This window comes from Thermobia domestica, chromosome 1 (genome assembly GCF_964235325.1).
Source record: "Thermobia domestica chromosome 1, izTheDome1.hap1.1, whole genome shotgun sequence".
In the NCBI taxonomy this organism is placed as follows: Eukaryota; Metazoa; Arthropoda; class Insecta; order Zygentoma; family Lepismatidae; genus Thermobia; species Thermobia domestica.
Window position 1 is genome coordinate 266983250 of NC_137454.1, and position 22521 is coordinate 267005770.

The 22521-nt window shown below is 36.8% G+C and overlaps 1 protein-coding gene across 24 annotated transcripts in view; it reads left to right on the top strand.

The window, feature by feature from the left end:
- CaMKII (Calcium/calmodulin-dependent protein kinase II) overlaps positions 1 to 22521 on the top strand; it is a 1422941-nt gene that overhangs the window by 759626 nt on the left and 640794 nt on the right. For 2 of the 24 annotated variants that reach the window (XM_081726431.1, XM_081726433.1), the window contains exon 14: positions 12715 to 12896. The exons of the other annotated variants lie outside the window; for them this stretch is intronic. In XM_081726431.1, coding sequence (XP_081582557.1) covers positions 12715 to 12881 — 167 coding nt within the window. In that variant the 3' untranslated portion in view covers positions 12882 to 12896. Of the gene's footprint in view, positions 1 to 12714; positions 12897 to 22521 lie in introns of those variants that run through there. 24 annotated transcript variants of the gene reach the window in all.

Consider the following 22521-nt stretch of genomic DNA (forward strand, 5'->3'; position numbering starts at 1 on the left):
GCCAAGTGAACCTTGTGCTGGACACTGTGTGCGTGAGTTTTCTCGGGGTTCTCCCGTTTTATCCCACTTTCTTTATTCGACCATTTCATTCATTTCTTATCATCACTGTCTCCTTTAGCCTAGTGTGCGTGGGTTTTCTCGGGGTTCTCCCGTTTCCTCCCACTTTCTTCATTCCGCCATTTCATTCATTACTCATCTTCACCGTCTCCTTTAGCCTAACCGGCATAACCGTGGGACGTAAAACCCAAAGATTTTTTTCTTTAGCCTAGCCGGCATAACGTGGTACGTAAAACTTAAAGGTTTAATTTCAAATCATTTCAATCAAAAAACAGTTGTAGGAAGTATGTAATTTCGAATAAAACAAACTACTATATACAATTCTGAGTATATTATTCTTTTATGAAATTCTCGCGAACCTTATTTCTAAATCGAAGGGTAAGAAGACTAAATTCACTCTCTTATTGTTATAGATCCATTTCAATTGAAGCAGTTGGAATAGTTGGAAAAAATTAAAAAGCCATACCCTATATTCCAGTGTGGCACAATTGGTATAACGCGGCACACTGGTGTGTCTAGCAAAGTGAACAGTGTGACACAAACTGTTTCCTATTATTTGCAAGAATATTTGTCGAGTTTCTGTTATTTATTATTATTATTATTATTATTATTATTATTATTATTATTATTATTATTATTATTATCAACGATTCTTCCATGGACAGCTGTCTGTATACGGTTAAGCAACCACAAGTATCACATTGAGGGATAATGCAAAAGTCTATTTGCTTGTATATTCTATCGGGAATAACTGCATCCGTCTAGAAAGCTAGGACTAACAACAAAGGGATCCGATGTTCTGACCGCACACCGCCCCAAATCGTGAGTTCTCTTCTACGCCTTAGCACAATAAGGGCTGTTGCGTTAAGGGAGAGAGAGAAACAACTTAATTCCATTGCAGTTATATGCTTACTAAATGTTAACTTATGTTTATAAATTATGTAAATGATCGTATCGTTTTCTGTTTATTATTATTATTATTATTATTATTATTATTATTATTATTATTATTATTATACATTTCTTAATAGGTTGATTGCCACGTGTATGGAATTCCATACACACGGCTCTCCTGTGCAGCAGAACGTGATGATTTTCCATACGCAAACAATGTAGATATTCCAAGTTTGTTGTGTTCGTTTTATAGGTGTGTATGTAATTAGATACATATGGCGTAGAAATCAAAATTTAATATCCATGCCACGTATATGCAAAACCATACACAAAGAAATTTATGAACAAAGACATTGAGTTTCAGTTTATCGTCTCGTTCAGCAACGAAGCTATATGAGACTTCGGCCTACTGATTAACGTGGACTCTAAACCATTGAGCTCTCGCCGGGAATCGAAGCCGTGTCTTCCACGCCAAAGGCGCATACGCTAACCGCATATCCACTAAGGAGCTCATGAACAGAGACATTTATGGGCTAAAACAAAGGCGAAAACAAAGATGTGTGATGTGATTTTGAGTTTATCGTCCCTTTCAGCAGCGAGGCTATATGAGACGTGGACCTACGGATTAAAGTGGAATCTGAACCACCTGAGCTCCCGCCGGCCGAAAACAAAGAATGTTCATTTCAATGCAAACCTATGTAGGCCTACGGACTTCAATATTCGCCCTCAAACGAAAGTGAAGACTATCCATGATTCGCAGTATTAAACTCTCTCTCACCTCTGTATTCTCCTAACATGTCTCCCAGCGATTACAACATTTTTTGGCGTCTCAATCACTTCTTATGTTAGTAGGATAGCTTTACCTAGAGGCCACTGATTAACCTGGCATTGTATTTTTCACTTTTTTACCTTTGGAATTGACAATCATCGTTTGGACATTTCAGTCGCACCTACCTAATATTAACAATGTTTCTACGATAATTTCGTAACATTGTATTATTTCTTTGTTGATTAGCTTGGTTAGGCTTATTTAAACACTTTTTTCTTTGCACCGACGTGTAACATCTCTTTGACAAAAATACACTAGCTCTCACTGGAAATCAAATCCAGAACCAATGCACTTGAACCATTTGACCACAACAAGGCACATTTAAAAAGAGGTTTCGATTTTGTTCGGAAAATTGTGATTAGGTGTAACATTAAAAATACATTTAAGAAAGGGTACGGAGCAAACGCACTGTACTTTCTCGCTTGAATTTCTTACACTGACTCGTGTTAGGCTGCAACTATTATTGAAACATTTATTTGGGAAATTGCGAATAAAATAATATTTTGGAAAACTTTGCTAGAAGAAACTTCAGGCCCAAAAGTAAAGTACCCATTGGTTATATTTTGGTTAGAAATAACTTGATCCATATATTAGAATTATTAAGGATATAATTGTATGCGAACTATAAGCAAAAGCGTCTGAGTAATTTCTGAGAAAATCATGAAAAAAGTCACCCCAAGAATAAATTATCCTTTGTGGATCTTTTCAGGACAAACAAGCTATGCTATATTGTTAGTGTTTTCATAAAACATTTATTTATGAAATACGAACACAATCGCCTGAGTCGTTCTTGAGAAAATCGCAGGGTAAAACTTACTGTCAAAAGTATTATACCACTTCTAGATTTTCCGGATGAGGGAATTATACCATATAGCTAGGTTATTTATGTAACATGTATTTATAAAATATGAACAACAAACATCTCCTGAGTTGTTTTTAGGAAGGTCATCGGGAAAAGCTTACCCCCAAAGGTAAAGTCGTCTATCTGTAATTTTGACAGTATATCGAATAATTTTTAAGCAAATCGTCGGGAAAAATTTCACTGTCAAAGTAAACTCTCTCTTTTGGATTTTTCTTTTCGGAACAAGCGAGTTATGCATATTGTAAGAGTGTTACAGACAATATTTTTACTGAAATTAGAAGAAATTTGTCTCAGTTATTAATGAGAAAATTTTCAAAAAAAAAAAAAAAATCAACCCTTGAGAAAACCACTTCTGTATGTTAACGGAATAAACGATTTATGCTGTATCTTAGTTTATTAATGAAACATTTCTTTACGAAATATGAACAAAATTGCCTGAGGCATTAATGGGAAAACCATTGGGGGAAAGCTCACCCTAAGAGTAAACTACTCCTTCGAACGGGTTGTCATATTGTTAGGTTATTAATAATACGTTTATTTATGAAACGTGGTTGAGAAAATTGTGGAAAAAGAACGCATACCATACAGTAAATTACACCATATATATTTTCTCAGAAAAAATATTCATATACGGTGGATATTTGTTAATAAAATATATATTTATAAAAAGTAAATAAAATCGTCACAGCTTTTTTTTTCTTGAGAAAATTGAATTATTTTAAATTTTAATCCTTCAGTAAATTACCCTTACTTTTAGGTGTCGAAGGATATAAAATTCGAAAGATAGTATGTTATTAAAACGTTATGTCTAGAATTCGGTCCAGATACGTTGAACAGTATGGCCTCTATTTGAGTGCATGTAAAAGCGTGACGAACCGAGAGACGAATAGATGGACAGACATCGAAAAATATTTTTTCGATATGTAGGAGCATTGTAGCTTGAATTCATTGAAATCTGGTATTCGGTTTTTATAACTATCACCACACTTTCTTCTTTCGTCGCTCGACTGTGAAAACGAATAGGCCTATACCGACACGTAAGGTGATAATTTGTAATCCCAAAAATTTAATTTGTTATGTTTAATGTGTTGTCACGCTAGAAAAAAAAAAGCTTATGCATGTTACATCATTTTATTATCAGTTTTTCACGCTACTGTATAATTCGGTATGATTATAATTAATATCCATGGCATCTTTTGGAAGCATTCGTGTTCCTCACAAATAGAGCTGTTAATTTAGTTTTGTTTAAAGAAAGCATCCTTTATTTCCTTACACAGACTTATGATTGCATTTGTTGCACTTGTTGATATGAAACAAAAGGAGAGAGAGAGAGAGAGTCAATACTCTAAAAAGAAACACACACACTGAAACACTAGAACAGTAATTTAACATCAGCTTTTTTTTTCTTCATGACAACGAGCTATCGCTGTGACTGTGTTCGCCACGCTGTGTGTAAGGCAGCAGGTCGCGCATGTTTTTTTTTTTTTTTTTTTTTTACTGTTCCTGACTCATAGACACTCGCAGTGAGTTGAAGTTACTTCTGCTGACGGAGAGGGAATGATTAAGCATATCATACCATAAACTGAAAACAATCGCTATTAGTAATAATACACTAATTCTAAATAAATACGTCATCAGAAAAAACAAAAAGTTATTTCATTATTATATTGTGTCGGTTCTTATTAACATAAAAATTATACATTTTCTACAATGTTTTTTAAAGAAAAAATTGGATGGGATCGCATGGGATTCGATCTGGTGTCAAAACAATATAAGAATTACTAGTCCGCCACTCTACCAACTTGAGCACACAGACTACCTTTTGTTGCCTGTCTTTTTCTTAACAAATAAATGCTCATGGCTATAGAGCATGTCACTTCCAAACTTAAGACAACAGTTTTTCTCTTTGTTTCTATACTTCCGTATAACATCTTGGTTACAGAAGCTAATTTATATTTGGTAGACAATTTACACCCTAGATTTAAGCCAATAAATGCAATATATTAGTCCACTTTTCAGTTCCTTGATTCAACTAAAGTTATTCCCTCTGCAATCGTGCTGTGCTACTGCAAAAAATCCCTCGAAAACATTATTGCCAGTATACACAAAACCGAACATAATTTTGTTTTTTGCTTATATTTTTATTATTTTATTATATTTTTTGGAAATATCTCCTTAGATGGATTGCTTTCTATTATCTCCAGATACTAATAACTGAATTTTACCCATAAACATAAGGAAAATGGAATAATTGCGAAAAATCGTGAGTTACAGTATACGCGCAATATTTTTTGCCCATGGGAGTACCTCTATCAGTATGGCGGTCTATGTCGTTCCCTTTTATGGGTAAAAAATTGCCAAAAATTAAAATTTCGGAGGTTTTTGACCTAATTTATCCCCTTTAATGTGGTGTTATTACCCTATATGGTTATATGGGCGTATACAGGGTGTTATTACCTTTCATAAGATATGGGTATATTAATGCACCCCTTGAAATTTTTGGGAGGAGTACCTTGGCCCACCCCTTCAATTTTGGAAATTGCCCAATTTAAACATTTGGTATAATAGTATAGAACCCTAGTATGTATCATTCTAAATTTGGGTGGTCCACCTTGTTCCCTTTCATGAGTACAAAATTGCCACATTTTAGTACAACCATGTGTTTGGTTTTTTGGCCCAATTTATCCCCTTGGATGAGGTCCTATTACCTTATATGGTTATGTATAGGGGTCCATTCCCTATCATAAGACACGTACATTGATGCACCCCTTGAAATTTTTGGGAGGAGTACCTTGGCCCACCCCTTCAATTTTGGAAATTGCTCAATTTAAACATTTGGTATAATAGTATAGAACCCTAGTATGTATCATTATAAATTTGGGTGGTCCACCTCGTTCCCTTTCAGGGGTACATAATTGCCAAAATATAAACGCAAGCAATACGTAGTACCACGTGTTTGGTTTTGACTTAAGCTATCCCCTTTGATGAGCTTCTATTACCTTATATGATTATAGGGTCCATTTCCTGTCATAAGACATGGGTATATTGATGCACCCTTCTTAAAATTTGGGAGGGGTACATTGACCCACCCCCTTCAATTTTTGGAAATTGTCGAACTTAAGCATAGTACAGGACCTCAATATGTGTCATGATAAATTTCGGTGGTCCCTTCACGCGTACAAAGTTGCCAAATTTTTAGTACAACCACGTGTTCGGTTATTGACTCAATTTATCCTATTTGATAAGGTTATAAGGTATGGACGGGTATCCCCTTTCAATTTGGTAGGACCCTTAGGGTGTCAAATGCTAGTGCGGTCACGTGATCGATGATTTGGTTTTGATACGCGACGAGGTCCCTGGTCAATGTTTAGGAATTAGTTGGAAACGTTGAACAAGAATCATGGAATTTAAAACTTTTCAACTTTCAAAAAAAATCAAACCAAAATTTTCAAAACAAAAAATTGAAACGAAAACTTTTAAACAAAAATATCCAAATTAAAAAAATTTCAAAACAAAAATTTGAAACGAAAAAATTTTCAAAAAAATTTCAAACCAAATTTAAAAAAAAATTCAAACAAAAATTTCAAACGAAAACTTTTCAATAAACTTCTGAAACGAAAAAATTTCAAAACAAAAACTTTCAAACAAAAATTTCAAAATAAACAATTTTGAAAACAAAAATTTGAAAACAAAAGCATTCAAACAAAAATTTCGAACTAAAAATTTTCAAAACAAAAAGTTTGAAACAAGATTTTTGAAACGAAAAATTTTTCAAACTATAAATTTGAAGTAAAATTTTCAAACAAATTTCAAACAAAATATCAAATAGAATTTAAAATCATTATCAACTTTCACGATTAACCGTGAAACTTTATCCGGTTTTTAACTATTTGATTAACAAATAAACGGTTTTTAACTATTCGATAAACACATAAACGGTTTTTCCGTTTCTCGCCAATGTTTACCAGTGAGTGCAAGAATTTACAAACTAAAACAAAAAAAAAAATGAAATCACTTTAAATATGCATCTTATTTGAAACAAGGTGTTACTGTTCATCATTGATACACAGTGGAAGCATCCATTTACCTGTATTCTCGCAGGACCTAGTGGGTGTGGAAAAACGTATTTTGTGAAGCCATTACTGTCATATCTCCCAACCATCATCAATGCGAAATTTCGTAACATATACTGGTATTATGCTGAACAACACGTGTATGCAACAATGCCGGTTCAAGTAGAATTTCACGAAGGACTTCCACGAATGAAAGATTTTCAGCCTCAAGATGGACCACATTTGAATATTATTGATGACCATATGCGAGAAGTGAATAGTGATATTGTTGATATGTTCACAAAAGGATCGCATCATCGAAATATGAGTGATTATTTTATAACACAAAATGTATTTCATCAAAGTAAAGCAAATAGAAATATGAGTTTAAATTGTTCATATTTGGTGTTGTTTAAAAATCCACGTGACAAGTCACAAATCAAGCATATGAGTTATCAAAACATGCCTGAGCATTCACTGTTTCTACAGGAAAGTTACACAGACGCAACAAGAAATCCACATGGATAATTACTGATGGATCTTAAACAAGATACCCCGATGAAATGCGATTTCGTACAAATATTTTTCCCGACGATTTGCATCATTACGTTTACGTACCAACAAAACATGTTTAAATTATTGTGCATGTGAAAAGGATGACTTAGTCTGTCACGATGTTTCCTACAGTGAAACACGCTGATCTGCTACGTGCTCTGCACAAAGCTAAACCACGTGTGCGTGGGTTTCGTCGGGGTTCTCCCGTTTCCTCCCACTTTCTTCATTCCACCATCTCATTCATTACTCATCATCACCGTCTCCTTTAGCCTCACCAGCATAACCGTGGGACGTAAAACTCAAAGATTCATTTCATTTTTTCAAAGCTAAACCAAGATTGCGTAAAGCTATTATTGCCAATGCAGACGCTTCATTAATTCATAGTATTTGTGAATGTTGTTATAATGTCTTAAAAGGCAATGTTCCACTGACAAGTGCGCAGAAGGCAAGATTAAAGCGTTACAAGAACACGCTCCGCTATCTCGTGGACAATACAAAATGATTGGGTAAGAAGAAACATTTAGCCGTACAACAAGGAGGATTCTTACCTGCATTACTTGCACCTATTGTAGGAAGTGTGTTATCCAGTAATTTGTTTAAACAATAAACATCATGGAACATAGCAAGAAGATGGTTTTAGTGCCACCAGAAATGCTTCAACGAATGCATGCATCATCATCCCGTGCGAGTGAAAATCGAGAATCTAATCTCAATCGTGAAATGCAATCTATATTGAATACATCGTATCCAAATGAAGAAAAATGAAATCAGTACAATAGAATATTACAGAAATATCTTTGTGATACGTAAACAAGAAGAACCAATACCACTTACAATTACATCAATGAAACCTGATGGTGACGTTCCGAATGTTGATGATAGCACGAAGCAAGAAATTTTAGCCGCAATACCACAAATGTATCGTAAGAAAGCCGAACTACTATTCCGTCGTTTCAAACAAGATGACGCAATTACGTGGGATCATAAAGGAACAGTGTACATCAACGATAATAAACTATATGGATCCAATATTGTAGATTTAATGTGTGATGTGACTCGACCGAGGAAACATTCTAATCCTCAAGGCTGGGAATTGTTTTGCAACTACCTTGCATCGTCAAACACACCTCAAGAATTGATTGGTAATCCACGAAGATTAAACTATATTGTCAAGCATAATAGTACAACAGCATCTGAAGGATCTGCACCACCAAAACCTGCACCTGAATTATATTCTTCCGGAGAAGAAGAAGAAGATGATGATGATGTTTTAGAAGTCCGACCAAAAAGAAAACGTATTCCACAATGGTCAACGTACAAACCATGAACAAAAAGTTGAAATCCATTTATTACAATCCAGCACATTCTGCATCGTTTTCTACTGCAAAGAAATTATGGCAAGCCACAGGAAAACCTATACCTCTAGCCAAAATAAAACTTTGGTTAAACAAACAACCTACCTACACGGTACATCGTCCTGTACGTCGTCGTTTCCGTAGAGATTTTTATCTTGTCAACAATATTGATGATCAATGGGAATGTGATTTAAATGATTTACAATCACTTCAAAACTATAATGACAATTACCGCTATATTCTTACAGTGATTGATGTGTTTAATCGGTACGGGTGGGCTGTAGCACTAAAATCAAAAAGTGCCGAGGATATAGTGAATGCATTTGAAATGAGTTTCCAGGACAGGAAACCAATTGTGCTACGTAGTGATCAAGGAACTGAATTTACCAACAAGACAGTACAAAAGTTTCTCAGGAAACACAACGTGCAACATGTTACAAAAAAGGATTCAGATATTAAAGCCAGCATCGCAGAAAGATTTAATCAGACATTGAAACATCGTATGTGGAAATTCTTTACCAAATGTCAAACATACGATTACATCAAAGTATTGCCTTTACTTGTAAAAGCATACAATGAAAGTCGGCATTCCAGTATTAAAATGACACCTGCAAACGTTTCTCAGGACAATTTACTGGAGGTGTGGCATAATTTATACGACAAAAAACTACAACGTTCAAAACAAGATACGGGTTTATCTGTTGGTGATACTGTTCGTATTAGTAAAACAAAACGTATCTTTGACAAGGGTTACCTCGAGAACTGGACTTGGGAAATATTTAGAGTAAAAGCCATTGTACGAAGAAACTCACTAGTGTATCGACTAGAGGATTTAAATCATCAACTCATCGATGGTGTTTTCTACAGAGAAGAATTACAACCCGTACCGCTCCCTTCGACGTTCCTCATCGATAAAATATTACGTACAAGAACAAAAGGTCGCAGAGAGAAGTATCTCGTCCAGTGGAAAGGATATCCTACCTCATTCAATTCGTGGATCCCTGCAACTTCATTGAAGAAGAAGAAGAATGGAACCTGATCAAGGTTTTTACGTTACACTTCCCAGTAATAGTTCCATGGATTATTTTCCAGAAAATACATTGACTTCATATATTACGAAATTACAACGACGTGTAAAGTTTCGCCAGAAATGGGATGTGGCAATTGTAGAGATTCATTATCCACATTCTTTACAGAACATTAGCAGTGAAAACAAAATATATTACAAATCATCAAGTAGTAATGATCAGGAACCGTGGAAGGTTGTAACGATTCCTGTACGCTATTATAACAATATACGAGATCTTATTCATGCAATTAATACACATCATAAAGAAACCAATTTATTTATATCTCATGATGCAACTAATAATATATGCCTCATAAGACATCCCAATAGGAAAATCCATACTTCTGTACAATTTTCATTAAGTGTTAGTTTAATGCTTGGATTTGAATCGAAAAGTGATTTAAAAGATGTGCAAAAGGTACAATATACACCAGATGTACGATTAGGTTTACCATCACAAATGTACGTCTACTGTGACATTATTGAATCTGTCATTGTTGGAGATATAATGGTACCCTTGCTACGAATTGTCAACATGGATCCTGTGAATCATACTTTTGGAAGTCATGCAGTACAAATCTTTAATCCTGCACATTATGTTCCGATGGAAAAAATGAATTTTGAGCAAATACAAATCAATATAAGAGATACCACAGGTCATCGTATGTCATTCACTTTTGGAACGGTGTGTACAAAACTACATTTCTATCGTCGTCGTCATGACTGATCTGTATTTGCAATACTACCAAAAACAAGCGTTATCCGGTATCGGCAACGTTTATGTGGGAAGTCCCTATCAAGCAGGACATGGCATTGGAAGTTCCCTTGGTGGCTTATTCCGTTCAGTGTTACCACTTGTGAAGCAAGGAGCTAAAAGTGTAGGAAAAGAGTTATTAAAATCAGATGCCAATATGATTAATGATGTTGTGATCTCGAATCAACCGCTGGAAGAATCGTTTCATCAACGGATGCAAGAGGCAAAATCAAATTTACAAGAAAAAGCTAAAAATAAGTTGAAAACTATGCTGGGAAGTGGATATCATAAACGAAAATGGGATGACTGCTCTCAGTTTGGGGTTGACCTTCCAACGATCAACAACACCATCAATCCTACGAAGAGAAGTAAATTATCACATAAGATGAAGAAGAGATCATTGGCATCGTCACCAGATATTTTTGATTAATTCAACGATGGCTTTCTTGCATCATCAATCCTGTGAATGTATAAAAAGTGAATTGGACATTTTTTCAACGTTACCCACGCAAACCAGTGTTCTGGACAATCGTATTATTGGCTACAAACCAATTAGTTCAATAGCTGAAAATTCACCAATAGAATTTGTAGTGAGTGGTAGCAGTGATGAATATATTGATTTGCCACAAACCTTATTGTACATCCAAGCACAAAGTGTGAAATTACATGATTCCTCCTTCACCGAAACGGATAAAGCAATTGCACCTGTCCATGATTTTCTAAATGCTATGTTTAGTGAAGTACAAATTTACTTGAACAATAAACTGATTTCATTTCCGTCACATAATCATCCATATCGTTCGTACCTGGAAAAACTACTTAATTATAGTGATGGAGCTAAAAAATACACATTTACAAACAGCAATGTGGTTTCAAGATACGGCTGGTCATATGAACGCAACCACCAGGGAGAACAAAGGATTTCAACAACGCTTCGATATGATTTTACATCTTCATTGTGACATTTTTAATCAAGATAAATTTTTAATTCATGGAGTGGAATTACGTGTGAAACTTATTCCTGCAAAACCAAACTTTTGTCTCATGGCCAGTGAAAGTGGTGTCAATGCAAAAATCAATATTCTAGATGCATCGTTGCAGGTGAAAAAAGTCAGCATTAGCCCTAGTGTCAAATTGGCGCACAATAAAATTTTACAATCTACACCGGCAAAGTATCCTCTGACAAGGGTTCAAATGAAATCATTTACCATCCCGAAGGATATACAATCCAAAACTATTGATAAGCTGTTTATGGGAAAATTGCCAAATCGTATTATCGTAGGATTTACATCGAATGAAGCATCCAGTGGAACTATTTCCAGCAATCCATTTTAATTTCATCATCTAAACATTAATTTATTTACATTGTACGTGGATGGAAAAGCTGTACCTTCAAAACCATTGCTATCCAGCTTTGAAGAAAATCTCTACATTTCATCGTACCACACATTGTTCTCAGGCTCTGGCATACATTTTACGAATACTGGAAATACAATTTCAAGAGCCGACTACAAGAATGGATATACACTGTTTGTATTTGACCTAACTCTCGATTCCTCTGCTGGAGATTGTCACTATTGGAATTTACAACGACATGGAGCCATCCGATTGGAAGTTCATTTCCAAGAGAAATTAGCAGCACCTGCAAACTGTATTGTGTATGGGGAGTTTTCCTCACTCCTAGAGATCGACCACCAGCGCAACATTATCCTGGACTTTTAAATTACAAGGTACGTATACGTTATGTATCATTTCCATTCACGATGTTGAATACAACTAGCTAGTGTTTTAAACGGTAGTCCATTATTCAGAAATCATTTTACCGGGGTATTTGCAAGGGATGAGTTGCCCTCATGGATTTCCCTTCCTCTGGCAATCATTGTAAATACAGATCCATCCACAAAATTAGGAAGCCATTGGATTGCAATTTATATTGATAATCGCGGTGTTGGAGAATATTTTGACAGCTATGGCCTCCCTCCTTATGTACCACAACATGTTGCATTCTTAAAAGTTCATTGTATGTACTGTAAATATAATAATAGCCAAATGCAAAGTCTTGGTTCATCTGTAAGTGGCTATTATTCTTATTTTTATTTGTGCTGTAAAGCCCAAGGAAAATCTGCGTAAAATTCAATACTTGTTCACAACAGTACCCACGGATAATGATCGTAGACTACTACGATGTACCTTCCAGGTAATTTTATCATATGTATCATTGAGAGTGTATTTGTTTTATCATCATCTATTTCTATACTAATCATCTTTTTCCTCGTTCTTTTTACAGAATTCACAATACGAAGCTTTGCAAATCGGTGCTATGCTGCGAAACATGGAAACAAATCATCACAATCAAGAAGAGGAGGAGGTCTAATGAAGAAACCCAGCTCAATATACAAAGATTGTCAATACCTAAGTGTAACAAGAAAGAAAAAGAAGAAACCAGAAAAATGAATAAAATACAATTTATGCTTATCTATGTGTTTTTATTGTTCATTTCATCAATATGATACATACAACGTTATCAGATTCTCCTAAAGAACTGTGCGATATAAGACGAGAACCCTGGTTATCAATCTTGTTCAAAATTTCCACCTAACTCCTCGAGAACATTGACCAGGGACCTCGTCGCGTATCAAAACCAAATCATCGATCACGTAACCGTACTAGCATTTGACACCCTAAGGGTCCTACCAAATTGAAAGGGGATACCCGTCCATACCTTATAACCTTATCAAATAGGATAAATTGAGTCAATAACCGAATACGTTGTTGTACTAAAAAATTGGCAACTTTGTACGCATGAAAGGACCACCGAAATTTATCATGATACATATTGAGGTCCTATGCTTAAATTGGACAATTTCCAAAAATTGAAGGGGGGTGGGTCAATGTACCCCTCCCAAATTTTAAGAAGGGTGCATCAATATACCCATGTCTTATGATAAGAAATGGATCCCTATAATCATATAAGGTAATAGGACCTCATCAAAGGGGATAACTTAGGTCAAAACCAAACACGTGGTACTACGTATTGCTTGCGTTTATATTTTGGCAATTGTGTACCCCTAAAAGGGAACGAGGTGGACCACCCAAATTTATAGTAATATAAAGGGTGCGGCAGAAATAGCTAGACGATGTAAAATGAACATAGAAAACGTAACCCGATAGATAACGTGCTCATTGTTGTTTTGTTTTGTAAAGTGTTTCAAAGCATTGTGTATGCATGTAGGTTTGTTCGACTGTTCGGTGCGCATGGGCAGTATTGGAAGAATTACGTAAGCCTTCCGTCAGTAGCCATGGAGCGTTGGTCGAACGAACATCACGCTTTCACAGTGGAGTGTTTCTTCAAACAAAGACTCTGCAACAATTACGCAGCGTAAGTTTCAGAGTCATTTTAACATTGGCAGAAATGTACAAGTACCGACGCGACAAACTATTCTTAATTGGGTGAAAAAGTTCCGAGCTTCGGCTTCTGCAAGATCAAAGAAATCCCCAGGTCGTCGACGTTCAGTGAGAACACCAGGCAACATAGAGAGGGTTCGAGAAGCATTAATTAGAAGTCCAAGGCGTTCAGCTCGTCGGCATGCTGTGTCACTTGGCATGTCAGATAAGAGTGTGCGGCGAATATTACACCAGGACATACACTTCCACCCATTCAAAATTCAGATGATTTACAAGTTGCTCCCTGAGGATTTTAATGCTTGCGTACAATTCTGCAATACGCTGATGCAAATGATTAATGAGAACCCAAACTTTCTACAGAGGTTAATAATGTCCGACGAGGCTCATTTTCACATTGATGGGTGTGTAAATAAGCAGAATTTCCGTTACTGGGCACCCAGAAATCCAAGGTTGTTGCATGAAGTGCCCCTTCATAGCCCTAAAGTAACAGTATGGTGCGGTGTTTATTTTGATGTGATTATTGGACCATAATTTTTCAACGACGAGGATGGTAACACTGTAACTGTCACGTGTGCTCGATATGTGGACATGCTCGAAAACTTTTTACTCCCAGAACTGCGACGGCGTCGCCTTAGACAGATGTGGTTCCAACAAGGCGGGGCCACGTCACACACAGCAAGTGCATCGATCAACATTCTTGGGAGGATGTTTCCAGGACGGGTTGTCTCTCATCGTGGCAATGTTCCTTGGCCTGCACGTTCGCCCGACCTATCGACGTGTGACTTCTTCCTATGGGGTTACTTCAATCAACAAGTGTATGCAACAAAACCTGCAACATTACAGGATTTGCGTGAACCATTCAACATGCAATCCACCAAACCCCGCTGGACATGGTTCAACGAGCTGTGAGTGCTGTGAGGCGACGTGCAGAGATCTGTTTGAATAACCATGGTGCACACCTCACTGCCATAATTTTCAAGACGTAGTTACCATATGTAATGCTTTTGTATGTACATTCTGGACTTTGTATTTTGTATGTACAATGCATTTGCTTTTGTTCATAAAAGGTCATTAAAATATTTAATTTGCAAAAAAAACATCGTCTAACTATTTCTGCCGCACCCTATATATTAGGGTCCAGTACTATGATACCAAATGTTTAAATTTGGCAATTTCTAAAATTTAAGGGGTGGGCCAAGGTACCCCTCCCAAATTTTAGAGGGGGTGGTCCTAAGTATCCCTAGGTCTTTGACCCCGGGCCAAGGTCATAGACATTTGACCTATGATGTCACAAAGGTCGGGGTCAAAGTCCAAAGTTAGACAGGGTGACCCCAGTACTACTATAACTCTTGAACCGATTTCAATCAAATTTTTAACATGTATGAGGTTCGGTCCTGGAAAGTTTTTTAGAGTTTGTTTCACTTTGATGGTAGAACCTAGGGAAGGAGGAAGGGAGGGGGATATTGGCAGTTCTGTTGTTACACCCATTTTAGTTTATCGTTTCTGTGTAATTACTGGCCTCGAAGTTTAACACTGGCACTTGGAAGGAACGAGTTCCACAACGTTTACATTGTTTTCTGCATTTGATGACTTTATCGGCAGCAACGATTCGCCTAGCTGATCTGTAGTCACCAATCATGGCAATAAGAATATTTTCAGAATTTGCATAGAATGCATTTCTGGAAATTACTTTATTGACAAAAGTCTTGTATGGTTCTTGCAAACATCTCGAAAGTCTTATGGTCAAGAACAAATGTTTAGCTCCGTATTTGGGAAGAGGTTTCAGTTTTATGCTAAACCACACTGGTGCATATACTTTTACTACGAACTTTACGAGAGTTTAGAGCTTCTCTCAAGAATTTGGCGTATATATACATAGACGCAAAAGTCTACAAGCCATTGGGTGATATCAATAAAACGGAGAAGTTACTCATTATTCCCAATTTTGAAGTAGTTACACGCATTGGTATCAATAAAAAGAGAACTGAGCACTACTCGTCTCGGCTGACCTCGAAGAAGCCCCGCCCTTTTGAAGTAACCACACCTCTATTCTCGAGTCAAGTAACTACTCCGCGTTTCATATCAATAAAAATCAAAGACTAATCTGTGATGCTAGTAACTTCTCCAAATTTGTGGAGCAAGTTAAATAGGTGACTCCGTGCGAAATATGGCAGAGTATATGATTGTTTTGCTACGTAGAAAAACTTGTAAACTGCACAGAAATGTTGCAAATGGAGATTATATATATATATATATATATATATATATATATATATATATATATATATATATATATATATATATATATAAATACAGGTTCATGAAAGAAAATGTAGAGTGGTTAGCACAACATTTTTTTAGGAGAATCAACCGAAATTTGGGGTGGTGCACTACGTAATAACGAAAAGATGCGGGTTTTCTTGCGTTACGTGAGTGATCCGGGATTCCAGGTCGGAATGTCAGGGGATTCTGGTGTGGCTCAAAGTACTGTGTCTATGACTACTACAAGTGTAATGGATGCGATTATTGCGAACTCTGAAAATGGATTGTTTCCGGAAGCGTGCGTAATATGCAAACAGCAAAGGCAGAGTGGCAAGAACAATATACATTTCCGGGTGCTATCGGAGCACTTGACTATACACACGTGGCAATAAAGAAACCTAATATTTTGGAGACAAATACGCTAATATTAAGAGTTCCTTCGTGGCTAAGCGGTTAGCGTACTTGCCTTTGGCATTAGAGACCAGCGTTCGATTCCCGGCGGGAGCTCACGTGGTTCGGATTCCACGTTAATCAGTGGGTCCCGTCTCATATAGCATCGCTACTGAAAAGGACGTTAAACTCAAAATCAACAACTCAACGTTGATAGGAAGGGGTGTATATTTTTGTCAAGGCGAAAGGGGACACGTATGGTGTGGAAAACGCAATCAGATGGACGTGCTTTATGACGTGACTGGCTGGACTCTTTTAAAAGAAAACAAAGGGACCAAGTGTCTGATTTCGTTCTACAAAGACCTTGGACAACACGTGATATACGCTTGTCGTGTTGATCTTGATATTGCTGGATTCGAATCAACATCCATCACCTCCAATAGGTTCGTTCTCATGGTTTCAGTGTTACTTTCTTGTTTCCCGTTTTTCCTCTTTTATTTTTATTTTATTCTCACTTGAATATTAAAGATTCTCTTTTGGATTTGTGTCTCAGTCGTAGATGTATTTGATATTCCGTTGCATTTCACTGTAATTGCCTTCAAAGCTTCGACTTTCCTTCGATTACTTTCTGGTAACTGTGACTTTAAAAGTATCACTGGAAACTATTTTATAATATCCACAAATGCACTATGAAACCGTCGTTGCTACTTGCCCCTTCCATGGCGTTTAGGATACTACGCCATAGGTTAAAAACAACGAAATGACCGCATGACGGATGGGAGAAATGAGTAATCACTTCTTTTATTGATACGACTCACTGCTACGCGCAGAGGAAACGCGAGTAAACGTTCATAAATCTGGAGCAGTCTAGACCTGAGTAGTAGCTTGTTTTATTGCTACGAAATTGAGGGAGGAGATTACTCCAGCTATAGTTACTCCGATTCTCGATCAGGATTTCTCAGGAGTAGTTACTTATTTTTATTGATATCACCCATTGGGTGATATCAATAAAACGGAGAAGTTACTCATTACGCCCAATTTTGAAGTAGTTACTCGCATTGGTATCAATAAAAAGAGAACTGAGCACTAGTCGTCTCGGCTGACCTCGGAGAAGCCCCGCCCTTTTGAAGTAACCACACCTCTATTCTCGAGCCGAGTAACTACTACGCGTTTGATATCAATAAAAATCAAAGACTCCTCTGTGATGCTAGTAACTTCTCCAAATTTGTGGAGCAAGCTAAATAGGTGACTCCGTGCGAAATATGGCAGAGTATATGATTGTTTTACTACATAGAAAAACTTATAAACTGCATAGAGATGTTGGGAATGGAGATTACAAAAAGCATTATAAGTTTATGAAAGAAAATGTAGTGATTAGCACAACATTTTTTTTAAGGAGAATCAACCGAAATTCGGGGTGGTGGACTACGTAATGATGAAAAGATGCGGGTTTTCTTCAAGGGCGCCGATCCCGCGGGGGCCCGGGCCCCCCAAAGCTCATGTGGGCCCCCTATTGTATTTATGAATATACAATATTTGGCATAATTAGAGTGCAATTTGTCTTAAAATCCCGATATATATACCTTCTGCATCTGAATGCCCTCTCCCCCCAAATTTACAGAGAAATCGGTGCCCTTGGTTTTTTTGCGTTACGTGAGTGATCCGGGATTCCAGGTCGGAATGTCAGGGGATTCTGGTGTGGCTCAAAGTACTGTCTATGACTACCTGAAAATGGATTGTTTCCGGAAGTGTGCGTAATATACAAACAGCAAAGGCAGAGTGGCAAGAACAATATACATTTCCGGGTGCTATCGGAGCACTTGACTATATACAAGTGGCATTAAAGAAACCTAGTATTTTGGAGAGTAATACGTTAATAGGAAGAGCTATTTCGTGGCTAAGCGGTTAGCGTACATGCCTTTGGCATAGGAGACCCGCGTTCGATTCCCGGCAGGAGCTCATGTGGTTTGGATTCCACGTTAATCAGTGGGTTCTGTCTCATATAGGCACGCTACTGAAAAGGACATTAAACTAATAATCAACTCAACTCAACGTTGATAGAAAGGGTGTATACATGAGAATGTATTTTGTTTATGTCAAGGCGAAAGGGGACACGTATGGTGTGGATAATGCAATCAGATGACGTGATTTATGACGTGGGTGGCTGGACTTTTTTAAAAAAGAAAACAAAGGAGCCAAGTGTCTGATTTCGTTTTTAAAGCCAAACAATCTACAAAGACCTTGGACAACACGTGATATGTGCTTGTCGTGTTAATCTTGATATTGCTGGATTCCAATCAACATCCATCAGCTCAAATAGGTTCATTCCCATGGTTTCAGTATTACTTTCTTCTTTCCTTTTTTTTTTTTAATTTTTTCTTCATTTTTATTTTTGTTTTATTCTCGCTCGAATATTAAAGATTCTCTTTTGAATTTGTGTCTCAGTCGTAGATGTTATTTGATATTTCGTTGCATTTCACTGTAATTACCTTCAAAGTTTCGGCTTTCCTTCGTTTACTTTCTGGTAGCTGTGACTTTGAAAGTACCACTGGAAACTCTTTTAAAATATCCACAAATGCACTTTGGTTGAAGCTATCGTTGCTACTTGCCCGTTTCATGGCTTTTAAGATACTACGCCATATTTTAAAAACAACGAAATGACTGCGCGATGAATGGGAGAAATGAGTAATCACTTCTTTTATTGATACGACTCAGTGCTACGTGCAGAGGAAGCGCGAGTAAACGTTCATAAATCTGGAGCAGACTAGACCTGAGTAGTGGCTTGTTTTATTGATACGAAATTGAGGGAGGAGATTACTCCAGGCGTAGTTACTCCGATTCTCGAGCAGGACTTCTCAGGAGTAGTTACTTATTTTTATTGATATCACCCATTGTTAACCAGCGAGTATGCTCAAGTTTCCTAGATTTCTTATCTGCTAGGTTTTTATCACAGCCTCCTCTTATGACAGATTGACATATTTCATACAAATACCTTTGATCATAACTGAGATGACGCACGTTTAGGTATGTGGGAGTTCTGAAGAAATCTTTCCGACGCTGCACACTGGATTCGTCTCTCAATTCACCAATGATCTACCAATAGGACCAGACAAAGTACCAGTAGATACATAATAGATTTCTTTCAATAAATGACGAAGTAGTAGTTCAATGATGTGCAATAAACGTATGCATCTCTGCAAGGACCTCTCTAAATGGTTTTCGAGCACTCTAATCTTCATCCTTTTGACCCAACATTAGTATTAGTACCATCGCAGCCGATAGCTACCATATCTCATAGGTTCACATTATTTTCTTGTAATTCCCGGCAGATGGAATTAGCAGTATTCTTTGCTGATGCTGAAACTGTCAAAGAGACATAGCTGAGAAATTTATTACCTGGTTCTTCAAGGACACAATAATGTTCTTTCCTCTTCATATCTCTGACTTCCGGAGCCGGACATTACGAGTGTTTGGTCTTTCTTCCTATCAAAATAGATGATACGAGGTTTCTCTTTATTAACGGTCACTTTAGTCAGGGGAGCCCACAAAGGTGGGCTATGACACATATTGCGTCATTGAAATATTTGGAGGGTTAAAAATCTATATAAATGTGTTTGAGGGGGTGTAAAAATTAATCGAAAAGATTTTTTTTTTTTTTCATGAAAGAACACCTACGGATAGACAATTGAGGAGGCACCACTGCTTTAGTTCTTACACTTTTACGATTTTTCGCAACCTCTCTTTGTATTTTACTTCTATCAATTATGTTTTGCAGCTGCTCTGAACTCACAATATTAAAATCTTCCAAAACTTCAGTAACAATAGCTACAATTTTTCTTCCAGTCACGCCGGATTTCTCCTTCACTTTGCTAATGTCGAGAGGAATTTTCTCATTTCCGTGCATCTAATCTGTGATTGCTTTCTTGTCTTTAAAGGATACTTCGAACTAAAATCAGGTTCTCCTCCAGTTTTAGCGTGTTCTTTATTGCCTTCGTTTCTTGTTTCCAAAGATGACGAGGAACGTAAAGATTCAATAATATAACTGGTACTGTTTTGGTTGAAAGTTTGACAAGTTGCTTTTTGGCTTTCCTTTCTTCTCTCTCTCTTTTTTTTTTTTTTTTTTTCCAAGTAACATCAATGCCACCGATTACCATTTTTCTGCTTATCCTTTGGTCTATAAAACACTCTCTCCGATTCAGGCATTTGGAGTGTTCTGTACAACGATACACCGTGAAATCTAAACACTTCCAAGCTGCTATATCAAATGGTTTATTGCCCTACTTCTTCAATTCTTGTAATTTATTTGTTCTTTCATTCTCTCTCCTACTGCCAATTTTAAAAATATTTTCAGTTTCCTGTGGTAACTGTTGATCACTATTGATACACGGCCGAGCGAAACAACAGGAATTGAAACACCTTACCAAATCTTCCACCTTTTCTGCTACTTTGGTGGAAACCAAATTCTCTGCTGGTTCTTTACTTCCGCCCCCTTCAGCTTCTGACGCGTAAATAAATAACATGCCATAACGTCTTCGTAAGTTGGAAGCATTCTCCAGTCGCGACCTTTGGCACTACGAAACATCTCTTGTGCTAATGACATATTCTACCTGGTTGATTTTGCCATCTTTCTTCTTTATAGCACAAAACAAAAACACCAGATACTAGGCTGTAATACAGTGGTAGATAATAGACCCATCAGTAACTACAAAAGCGCAAAACTAATCAAATCACTAACGTAGCAACACGGCCGCTAACCAGACACATGCCCCCGAGCACAGGTACAACACACTAATGACAATCGTCAAGCTGTCAAACAGTTGCACAATACTTTAGCACCTGCATGAGCGCGCGCCCTGATTTCGTTTTGTGCCCTATTATCTACACCCACCAAACTATTATACTAGTGACTTAGTACAGCTAACAAGTTCATTATACCAGAAAAAGACTGTTACTAAATAGCAAAAAAACTTCTTTATGGCAAACTAGCAAATTGCTTATAGTTGATCACTTTTCGTCTAATTATTCCCAAATTTCAGGGCCATTGCGCCCCGGCTGAAAATAATTTTAGTGAATTAAAAGTTATTGTTGTTATGTACTGATACAGGATCATCTTTTGCACTCTATCTACATTAAAACTTACAGTCTGCTTCCAGCGAAGATCTGCCAAATAGTTACGTAGCAAATGGAAATTGACGTACAAAATCTCAAACTTAAGGCCCCTTGCGCCCCGGCTAAAGATTATTTCAGAGAGCTAAAATTTTCTATGGTAAAGTATTATGATATGATGCAACTTTTGCCCCCTATCCAAATTCGCATTTCGAAAAAAAAAATATTTTTTTTCGCTCCACCCTAATATGCATCCTCGGTCCAGGAGTGTAACAAGGCTGGGGCAACCGGGGCGATGCCCCCGTCCAAAGGCGATCACGGTGCCCGCAGGTACGGTCGTAAATAAATCGGAGTCGTAATTACATGACCTACATTTTAATGGTGACGTGCACTTTCTCACGGTGCAATTTCACACGGTCCTGTTGATCGGATTAATCATTCTGCAGGTGTCGTGCACTTTCACACGGTCCACCTGTCAATAATTTGATTCATCTTGAAAACGCTTTCACTATAGGAAGATGGAGGGCACAGAACCACTGCCAACTAACGAAGAACAGAAAAAGAGCAAACACAAGTTAAATATGAACAATTGCAATTAATACTACAGGAGGAGAGCTTAGGAAATGTTTCACTTTCACAAAAAGAATAATCAAAATATTCGGAAATTAAAATAACTTAAGAACAAGACAGAAGAAAAGATAAGCAAACTAAAGTTATAGTAAGGAAGGAGAGAAAATAATAACATAAACAATATGAAATTGAAATAAATAGGGAAAAAAATAACAAAACTTATACAAATTGAAATAGATGAAAACAAAAAAAAAAAAATAGCAAATAAAAATAAATAAGAACAGAAAAGGAACATGAAAATTGTAATCATTAGAAATAGAAGATAGAACAATCACAAATTAAAATAAATAAATTAATAAAA